The sequence below is a fragment of the Alligator sinensis genome, unplaced genomic scaffold (assembly GCF_000455745.1).
Source record: "Alligator sinensis unplaced genomic scaffold, ASM45574v1 scaffold457_1, whole genome shotgun sequence".
NCBI classification, from domain to species: Eukaryota; Metazoa; Chordata; order Crocodylia; family Alligatoridae; genus Alligator; species Alligator sinensis.
This window is the reverse complement of record NW_005842840.1, coordinates 416,828-426,776: the sequence shown is the minus strand read 5'-3', so window position 1 is coordinate 426,776 and position 9,949 is coordinate 416,828. Positions and strand designations below refer to the sequence as shown.

Sequence of the window (9,949 nt, the reverse complement as noted above, 5' to 3'; positions counted from 1 at the left end):
GAATTTCAGGGCATCTTGCCCTCCAGGGGAAGAAACTGTATCTTGGGTTTTGTTCAGAAGTTTTGTGATGCTCGCTGCTGGCCACTGTCCTGCTAGGAGACAGGCGGTTGTTGCATTTGAGAATGTTGCTGTTAGATGCCAAGATTGTGTATATATGTATATGTGTATATGGGGGGTGTGTGTGTGTGTGTGTGTGTGTGTGTGTATGTATATAACTGAGGCCTGGCGGCAGGGCAGGGCAGGGCAGAAGAGTTTCGTTTACATATATCAGTTAAGTAATGGCCGTCAGTTAAAAATCTTGTAAATCGTCAGTAAATATTATATATAAAAATATCTTATTTACTGACAATCTACAAGATTTTTAACTGATAGCCATTATTTAACTGATATATGTAAATGCAACTCAAGTTTATTTTTGCAGACTTTTTGCTGACCGTCATTTTTAGCCTGACATTTTATTGACAGTTGGCAACCCCGATCACAGGTTTGACTTGTCTCCATCCTGCTCTGACTCTGAAGAACAGCTTTGGTATTGAAAAGATGGTGGGCCCAAACCAAGCCCCTCGAAACTTAGGACCCAAATTTTGCTGCTTGAGCCCATTCTAGTGGTTCTAAATGCTCACGGGAAGCATCAAACTTCTCAACTTCATTGCCTTTTTGCTTTTCAACTGGAACCTATCTGCACAGCAGAGAGACCTGGAAACAGCAGGGTAAAAAGCCTATGCAGACAAGACAAAACTATTGAACTATTGTCCCTGTCAAGGAACTAAACCAAGTCTGGGCACACAGTTAGACCCCATCTACACTATGATTTGAAATCCAGAGTGGAACCAGGCCTCTTGACTCAGTTTGAAACATAGTGTGGAAGGGGTCTGACAACAGGCAAAATTCACATTACTGCTACCCCAGCAGCTACTTTTATCCTACTAGAGACAGCCTGGGCAGCAAAAATGAGCTTTGCTGCCCTGGGGCATACTTTCTGAGGCAAGATTGAAATTCAGCTTCCCTGTCCTTGATTGACCCTGATCCTTTCTGCAGAGATGGACTAGTAAGGGCACTGGTTGTGATGATGGATTTGGTGCCAATGACATCTTCACCCTAGCAAATGAGGTAATGCTAAGCATTCAGGTACTTAGTCACAGGAGGTGGGGGAAAAAATACTGCCAGGTCTTTGGACATGGCTCAAAGTGATCATCATTACATGGCAGTGACCTTCTAGCCTGAGCCCACCTTGGCTAGCCCAGAATAGGTGACTTTGAGGGGGAAAGTAAGCTCCAGGCATCTTGGCTGCTCCTGATCTACTGGACTTCAGCTTGCCATCATCCAGAAAAACATCCTAGAAAGTCAACGAAGGTAGTGGGTGCTCACATGCTGGACTTATCTCTCTTTGTCTAACTAGGCCTGTCTTCTAATGTTGTTCCCATGTACCTGGGAGAGATGTCCCCCAAAAACCTGAGAGGTGCCATTGGAGTGGTGCCCCAGCTCTTCATCACCATTGGGATACTTGTAGCTCAGATCCTTGGTCTCAAAAGCATCCTAGGAAATCGTGAAGGTAAAGTCACAAGCCAAGGCTCCGGTCCCCAATAGTTACACAGGCGGTCACCGCTCTCATCAGCACCTTGTGCTTTGTTCTCTTGCAGGCTGGCCGGTGTTGCTGGGGCTGACTGGCATCCCGGCAGCTGTGGAGCTCATCCTATTGCCCTTCTTCCCAGAGAGCCCCAGGTACCTCCTGATACAGAAGGGAGATGAAGAACAAGCCAGGAAAGGTACAGCAGCTGCTGCTTTATGGTCCTAGCTAGGTGAGAGGAGGGAGGGAGATGGGTGGCAGCATGGTCTGCATCCAGGGATGCAAGCTGTTGAGGAGGATGGTGAACCAAAAGCCAGGGTAGGGTGCTCTGGATTAGTGGTACCAACAGGAACATGCTACCCGTTCAGCAGCCGGCTGAGGATCTGGAAGCACTTGATCAACAGTAGTTAGTGGAAATGTCCCTGACGGTGGATGCCTAGCAAGCAACTGATTTTTGCCTAATGCTACCAGGATAAAAAACCTTTCCGGGAGAGGAACACTGGTCCATGTCACTTCCTCTATTGGCTTATTTGTACCAGGACCTGCTGACCTGTCCCCCCTGTGGGAAGTTGACTGCCTACCACCTCCTACCATGTGGTTGCCAGTCGCTCGGCTTTTCCCACCATGCAGAAGTGGCCAACAGGCCCTGTCTGGGACACCTCAAGTCATCTCTTGTGTCTGTTACTCCAGTCCCCACCTCTTGCTGCGCACCCCTGGGAAGTCCAACTTTTCCCTTCTCTCCTCTCACACAGCACTGCAAAGGTTGAGAGGCCGGGACAATGTGGATGATGAGATTGAGGAGATGTGTCAAGAAGACCAGTCGGAGAAGCAGGAAGGGCGTCTATCTGTGATGAACCTCTGCACCTTCCAGGCCCTGCGGTGGCAGCTCATCTCTATCATTGTCATGATGATGGGCCAGCAGCTCTCTGGGATCAACGCGGTAGGTGGGGGAAGAAAGGCCACCCTAATGCACATGGGGTAGGATGATCCTGGAGCCTATTTCAACTGGGCACACAAGTCCAGTCTAGACCCTGGCAATGGATAAGTTAGCCCCATGTCAGGGAGCTAACATTTGGGAAGATTGGGGTTTGGTCATCGGTCATTTAATGGAGAAAGGAGCTGACCACAGCGACTGGATCCAGGTGCACACCTCTCCAAAGCATAGAGGAGTTTGGGGTCTGGTTAAGTGGGGGTCTCCCCCTACCCTGTATGGCCATGCATAACCACAGCTGTGATCTGGGTTCAGGTCTTCTACTACGCAGACAGAATCTTTGAGTCGTCTGGTGTGGAGGCGAACGCAGTGCAGTACGTTACTGTGGGGATAGGCGCCGTCAACGTGGTCATGACCTGCCTTGCGGTAAGCACCTCCCAGAGCCCTAGAGCTTCTAATTCCCTCCCTGTTCCCTTTCTGGTTTCAGTCACAAAATCCCCACGAGCTCAAATCACCTCCCCCACTGCACAGCAAATGGCAAATCAGTGCCATGGCAGCCCAAGGTGGGACTGCAGCTCAGATGGAGCTTTAAAACAGCTGGCCCAAGTACTGCTAGTAATGCAGTGCCTGCAGTATGAAGGTGAGTGCAAAAGCTGTCTCAAAAGCTAGGTCAAATCCTTGGGCAAGCCCAGGGCAGCTAGCACAGTTAGCCACACCTGTGCTCAGATGAAGCTTGCTCTGGTGCATCTATCCACGCTTCAGGAAATGTTTATTATTTACATGGTTTCCAAAATAGGGGGTTTTGTTGCCATGACACATGATTGCCATGGGAACTTCATTGCAGAGAGACCCTAGGAGATTTGATTGAAAATGAAAACTTCTCTATTTAAAAAACACCAAACAACTAAACCTTCTGGAGAATTTTCTGGACACGTCTATCCCGATGTGGACTCCTCTGGGATTGTCTTGGACAGTCCTGTCAAACGGGGACCTCTTCCTCTATTACCATTACCCTATTCTGTGGGACTTAGAGTAACTCCTGAAGTACACCCCTATACAACTTTTGAGAAATCGGTAGTTTCCTTCCTCTTCTAACTCGAAGGACTCTCACCAGAGGTTGCACAGGCCTTGGCTCAGAAAGCACTGCACTAAGCTGGCAACTTGTTGGCCTCTACCTTGCTTTGGGAGAAGGCCTGGTTGGCTGTCTCAGGGTCTCCCTACTTAACCTCTTGTTGTGTCCTCCAGGTTTTCATCATTGAGCTGGTGGGGAGGAGGATTCTGCTTCTTGTCGGCTTTGGGATGTGCTGCGTCTCCTGCGCCGTGCTAACGATGGCCCTGAACCTCCAGGTGTGTAGCTAGATAGCTTAGCCAATGGCTGCCGTGTGTTTGTGGACCTTGGAGGGGATGTGAGCAGGGCTGGCATTTCAAAAGCTGCCTCCCCACTTTGCAGGGAGAATATATAAGAACTCCCCTGCACTTACAAGCAAGTACTGTAGGGGACTAATCATTCTGCTGGAAAAGCAGGGAAACACTTGATTACATGGATGGGCTCATTTTGGTAAGAGAACTCAGCAGCTTGCATGCAGCGTGGCTGGCTCTGGCTTCATAGTCTCACTTGATGAGCCCACAATGTGCATTGCTTGCATCTGCTCACGCAAACTGAGGTTCCAGCCCAGCCAAGGCATTGGGTTCAGATACCAACACTGCCAAGTCCACACTCCCCACCACTATGAGCTCTGCCAAATAGGAAACATCCCCGGGGGCTAGAGCTTCCCAAAATCTCATGGCAAACCCTAGCCTGGGTTTGTTGCTTTAGATGTGAACTGACTCTAACCAGTGACTCACTTTCCTCAGACCAGTGTTCCCTGGATGCCATATATCAGCATAGCCAGTGTCATCGCCTATATCATTGGACATGCTATTGGGGCAAGTAAGTATGCATGGACCGGTCTGATCTCCTATGTCAGCACAACTGGGCGGAGTGTTGCTTGCAGCATTAACAGCAACAAGGGGTGTGGACACATGACACATTTAAACCAGTGTAACTTACCTTGGGTATCCAGGGCAGGACAGACCCCCAGCTTACCTAAGGCAGCTGTCTGGCAGTTATAAAACCTCACCACTGTGTGGGATTTTGCTGGCAACATCTTGCATTGATCAAATGATGCCCTGAGATTAAGAGTATAGTTCCTCTTGACTTGGCTAGGGGTAACTTCATCTGGGAATAGACTGATCTGCATCTGTGTAGAGCTGTGCATCTGCTCCATATTTATACCTGCATAAAGGCAGACTGCCCTGATGCAAACATCATGCGTCCATCCTGGGGGACTGATCCATAGATCTCTGAATAGCCATGTGACCTAGAAATATTGATTGAAACTGCATCAGACAGGGTGAAGCACCTTGCATTTCAATAGGCAGGCCTCTTAACCCTTAAGCTGAAGGAGGATCTCCAGAGCATGTGTGGATAAAGAAGATCTAATTTTTAGAGGCTCTGCAAAGACCTTGCTATGAGAAGGATGGCGCCTACTGGCTTTGCAGGAATGTGGCTCTCTTGGAGTTATACAGCACAAGTAGGGTGATAAGAAGCTCAATGCCTGCCTGCTATAAACCTCATTGTGTGCCTGGCTGGGCTGTGAAGTGGGTGGGAGCAGTGTATGTCTAGCTGGAAGCACAACTTGACCTCATAGTTTTGGTGCACTTGGTGCCTGTTAGCAGGAGCCTGCCTGAGCCATTCTGAATGCTACAACATGTTGTTTTTGAGCTCCAGGAGGGCTTCACTGGCAAATGGAAACTGCTGCTGCCTCCTCCCTCCTGCTCCCCTGGTGCAGTCGAACAGGCCTGGAGTGCCAGCTCAGTGCAGAGTGCAGGGTTGCTGGCCGGGTCAAGTGCAGGATCTTTTCTCCTCTCCCTCCCGATGTATTTCTTCCTCAGCTGTGAACATTCAGTGACTTCTGGCCAGCAAACAGTTCCATCTGCCCTATTTCCCTTTGCTTCCCATTGCCATTTGGGAAATACATCACCAGGCTAGGCTGGCACTCAGAGCTTTGTGTGACCAAGAGTCTGTTCCATTAGTAGACAGGAGCAGTGACCTTCCTGCCGCCTGGTTGCCCTCAAGGAAGACAATTTACCCCATCAGATAGGTCCATGCTGAGTGTGAGATAAGCAATAGAAAATGACCTGCTTTACCTCATTATGCAGCAAAGGGGAAGTGCAGTGATCTCTCGCACCATTTCCCAATAAGTATATGCAAGGGCTAATTTAGATCTGAAAAACAAGGGCTGCCTCGATAATACCTGTAGGAGTTTCTCTAGACCCATGGTTCTCAACCAGGATGCCACACAACCTTGGGATACCTTTAAATTGCTTCAGGGATGCTGAAGAGTGTCACACAATGTTAGCAGTGTTAGGTGTGCAAACATGATCCACAAGAGAAGTCCAGAGATTTCTAATAGGAATCCACAGTGTCAAAAACATGCTGACCTGCTGAGGTCTTTCTAATTCCTTTGTAATAGAAGAATTGCTCTGCCTTGTTTTTTTCTGTAGTTAAAAAGCAAGTGAAAACTAAGGTCACATTTTCTGAGCAACCTCTTAGGTTTATGGAGTGGTGCCTTGAGTCTAAAATAAGTTGAGAACCATTGCTCTAGAGACCTGCAGATAGCAGTTGTCTCCTAAATGGTACTTGGGCAAGTCTCCTAAAGGCACACGCTGTGTGTTTATTTGTCTGAAAAATGGAGGTGATTAACCCTGTAATGAAATGGCTCATGTGCACATGACCCGCTGCCCTCCACTGACCAGAATCTGAGAACCACAGGAGCCAAGCCCATCTGGACCAGTTAAGAAAGCAAAGTTGGCCGCCAGGGTGTTGCAGCCCATGGTCAAGTCTGAAAGTGCTCTGTCCAAGCCCAGGTGAAGGCATGAAGTCAGCTCCAGATGGGGACAGAGGTGCAGCTAATGCTGTAATGGTGATAAGGTCTAGTTACCATCATCACCATCTACTTTTATTAATCTAATCCTGCAGCTGGGTTATCCTGGCTGGTGGTTCAGCACCTGTTGTCCTCCACCACGCCAAGCCTTCTGGGGATTTAAGCGATGGAAACTGCTGTTCAAACCTGCAAACACTTCCTTTCCCTTCAGGCCCCATCCCTTTTGTACTGATCACCGAGATGTTCCTTCAGTCATCCCGGCCTGCAGCATTCATGGTGGGTGGATCTGTACACTGGCTCTGCAACTTCACTGTGGGGCTCGTGTTCCTCTATATGCAGGTGAGTAAAGCCTGAACCCCAAAGTCTCATGCCTGCATGCTACTGAGCCCCTCTCTCAGCATCACCTGACTTCTCACTCTGGCTTTGCTCTTTCAGCAAGCGCTTGGGGCTTACAGTTTTCTCATCTTCTGCGTCATCTGCCTGGCCACCGTCATTTACATCTTCTTCATTGTTCCTGAAACCAAGAACAAAACCTTCATGGAGATCAACCAGATCATGGCCAAAAGGAATGGGGTGGAAGTAACAGTGGACAAAGAGGAGCTCATGGATATCAACACTATCCCAGGGACTTGGAATGAGAAGAAAGAGGTCACCACGAACAGTAGCCTCTAACCCACCTCAGCATTTGATGGACCCCGTGGTGACCAAGGGTTCTCTTCAGTGGGGGAGCAGGTGTCTTACCCGACTTGTGCTTTTCCATTCAGACTGTCTCTGCACATCTTCTGCAGCAAGAGTATGTCCAAAGCAGGCAGCGAGCTGTCTCTTTAGCTATCCCCTGCCAGCACTAGCACAAATGTTGCTGCTAGTGAATGATTTTTGAAAGGTTAATCTCTTTCCTCTGTGTTGACAGCTGATTCTGGAGCCCTGAGTCAAACCCTGCAACGTGTCCAGCCCCTGGGTCCAGAGGCAGCACTTCCAAGGTGCTATTTAGACACTGGCTATCCATCGTTCCTGTGCAAGAGGAAAAAATAGCGTCCATCTCAGAGGCAGGGAAACTGAGGCAAGGAATTGGCCGATCCAAGTTTACAGAGTGAGTCAGCAGTGCAGCCAGAGTTAGTACTCTGAGATCCCTGACCCTCAGCCTGCACTCTGGCCCATAGAAAATGCTGCTTCTCGCAGTTTAATATACCTAGTGTGGTTGCCTGCACATACCAAGTGCCACGTATAACAGTCTGGGGACCAGCCAGAGACCAGAGCCAGAGACGCAGGGTTTAGTGAAATCCTAGTGGCAGATGGTCATTTTGCCATTTCTCATGGAGCCAGAAACAAGGACTGTGGCCAGAAAAGGTAGCAAGACCTCAAATTACTAAGTGAAGTGGGATAACTCTGCACGCCCAATCTGCTCTGTTCAGAGCAAGGCTTCAACGTGTGTGTGTGTGTGTGTGTGTGTGTGTGTGTGTCTGGGTGGCTCTAATGGAAATGGAGACCAAGAGGACTTGGTTTTTCAGGCAGGTCTTAAGGCTGAGCCTTCCTTCTAGCACCAGCACCTACTTCCATGTGCAATTTAAATATTTTGGGCATCTCTTAAAAAAAAAAAAAAAAAGATGGTACCCAGGTGCCTGAGCACCTTTCCTATTGGTGCAATCCAGTATTAGCTCTGCCAAGGTGACCCGCATTGAACCCACAAAAATGAGATCCTGAAATCCTGGCCCAAGGGGACATCCAAAGGACTGGGTGAGAATGAATCTGAAACCATCCAGGCGATGCAGGAAAGCAGGCATGCCCGGGAGGGAGAATGGTGGTCTGTGACCATGTTGCTAAAGCCACAGTCGATCTTTGATAGACTTTTTGTCTTGGTGCCATTCCATAGGTCCCATTCTGGTCCTAACTCCCTTTCATTCCTTCAATTCATTTGCGTTATTCCTGATTTACATTGGTGTGACTGAGAGAAGAATCAGACTCATGAAGTGCCAGTCCCCTGAATCAGCAGCTTTCTACAAAACTTCCTCGGTCACAGTAGTCAGAAAACTATTAAACCTCTGAAATCACCCATGGAAATCAGTCTCTTTCAGTAGAGGTTGGACAGATCCTAAGATTAGTCTTTCTACTTGTCTTCAGACCAAATCCACCAGACAGGAACAGCTGCAGCCGTGAAGTGTTTGACATCTGTTTCCCTCTTGGTGGCACTGCGCAATTGTGTTTTTGTAACAAGGAGGCAAAATAAACCCCCTTTGCTTCTAACAACACAGCACTTCTGGGAAATCCAGCGTGTTCTCCAAAAACATGACTGATAATTGTAATGCTCCTTTAGTATCTGGAGGAAAAGCCATGACTTTATGAAGGACCCAGAGGACAATTCTCCATCATTGCTTGTTTGCAGTTGCTATTTGCTTAAACAAATGTATGAAGCGCATCTCAATTTTGATGTTATATGCAAACAAATCCTTTAAGATGGCGTGTGGGTACTGATGGCTGCTTGCTGCATCGTGTTTCTTGTCTCTTTTTACTGCCAGCATAATGTTGCTCTTAAGCTTGGAAAATGGGAGAAAAACTGTTTCTAATATGCAGAGGATGAGTTTGGACTCGTGTACATGGGGGTAATACTAGAATAATGCCAGGGGGATCTGCTGAAGGGAGAGGAGAATGATAGCGATATACCATATCCCTATGGTGTGTAAAGTTGCTTGTGAAATATGACATCCCAGCTTTGAAGAAGAGAGAGGAGCTGAGGACCCAGTCAAACTGATTCTTTTTGTATCATCAGATCCATTCTTGTATGAACTTAGACCTGGTGGAAGAGGGCAGCCCCAGAGACACAATCCCCAACCAAATAGAGCAGGAAGGACTTAAACTCAGGTTCTCCCCATCCCAGGAAAGGAAACTTATTGCTGGTTTGGGCATTTGTCCCTGCTGAAGATGTTGCTGCCCTTCACTAACTTTAAGGTACAAATGAAGGGATGTGAAATGGAGGGACTGCAGTGCTAAGAGCACAAGGGCGGTGGGGAAACTGGCCTTGGGCAAGCTAAAGGATAGTGATATGGCTGCTAATCTCTACCGGTAGTCTGCTGTTTATGGATGCCCAAACTCTAGCCTTTCAAAGAGCCATTGTAAAAGACAAGCAGGTTTTTAGGTGTTTAAGCAGCAAGCAGGGGTTTTGGGCAAGTGCTTTGGGATAGTCAGGTAAAGCCAGGATGCAATGGAACAAAAAGTCCGGGATTAAAATGCAGTAAATGGAGTTCTGTCAGCGATGCTGCAATGGAGAATGAGAGCAGGGTCATGCCCACAATGACCTTTCTCATCTAAGAGAGAAACTCTCACCAGTGAAAGGGCAAGATGAATGCTAGCAGGACATCCTTCAGTCCCTGTGGTACCTCCCTCCAAGCCCAGCTCCCTGGGTCCCCCCCATCACAAGTGCCCCCCAGTAAAAAGAAAATACATGGTCTGTCCTGTGGGGCAGGCCATAAATTAATGGCCTGTCCTCTTGGAATGGAAACAAGGGACTTAAATCTCCAGCTTCTCAATCAG

The 9,949-nt window shown here is 48.1% G+C and overlaps 1 protein-coding gene across 3 annotated transcripts in view; it reads left to right on the top strand.

Annotated features, from left to right (window-relative positions):
• Nucleotides 1–9,949, top strand: part of LOC102370745 (solute carrier family 2, facilitated glucose transporter member 5) — a 21,630-nt gene extending 11,681 nt beyond the window's left edge. For 2 of the 3 annotated variants that reach the window (XM_014525592.2, XM_025191611.1), the window contains exons 5-12: nt 1,400–1,552; nt 1,641–1,766; nt 2,320–2,507; nt 2,814–2,924; nt 3,744–3,845; nt 4,353–4,428; nt 6,636–6,763; nt 6,860–9,948. In XM_014525592.2, the coding sequence (XP_014381078.1) occupies nt 1,400–1,552; nt 1,641–1,766; nt 2,320–2,507; nt 2,814–2,924; nt 3,744–3,845; nt 4,353–4,428; nt 6,636–6,763; nt 6,860–7,096 (1,121 nt within the window). In that variant the 3' untranslated portion in view covers nt 7,097–9,948. Of the gene's footprint in view, nt 1–1,399; nt 1,553–1,640; nt 1,767–2,319; nt 2,508–2,813; nt 2,925–3,743; nt 3,846–4,352; nt 4,429–6,635; nt 6,764–6,859 lie in introns of all 3 variants that reach the window. The other variant, XM_025191610.1, reaches the window with a different exon arrangement.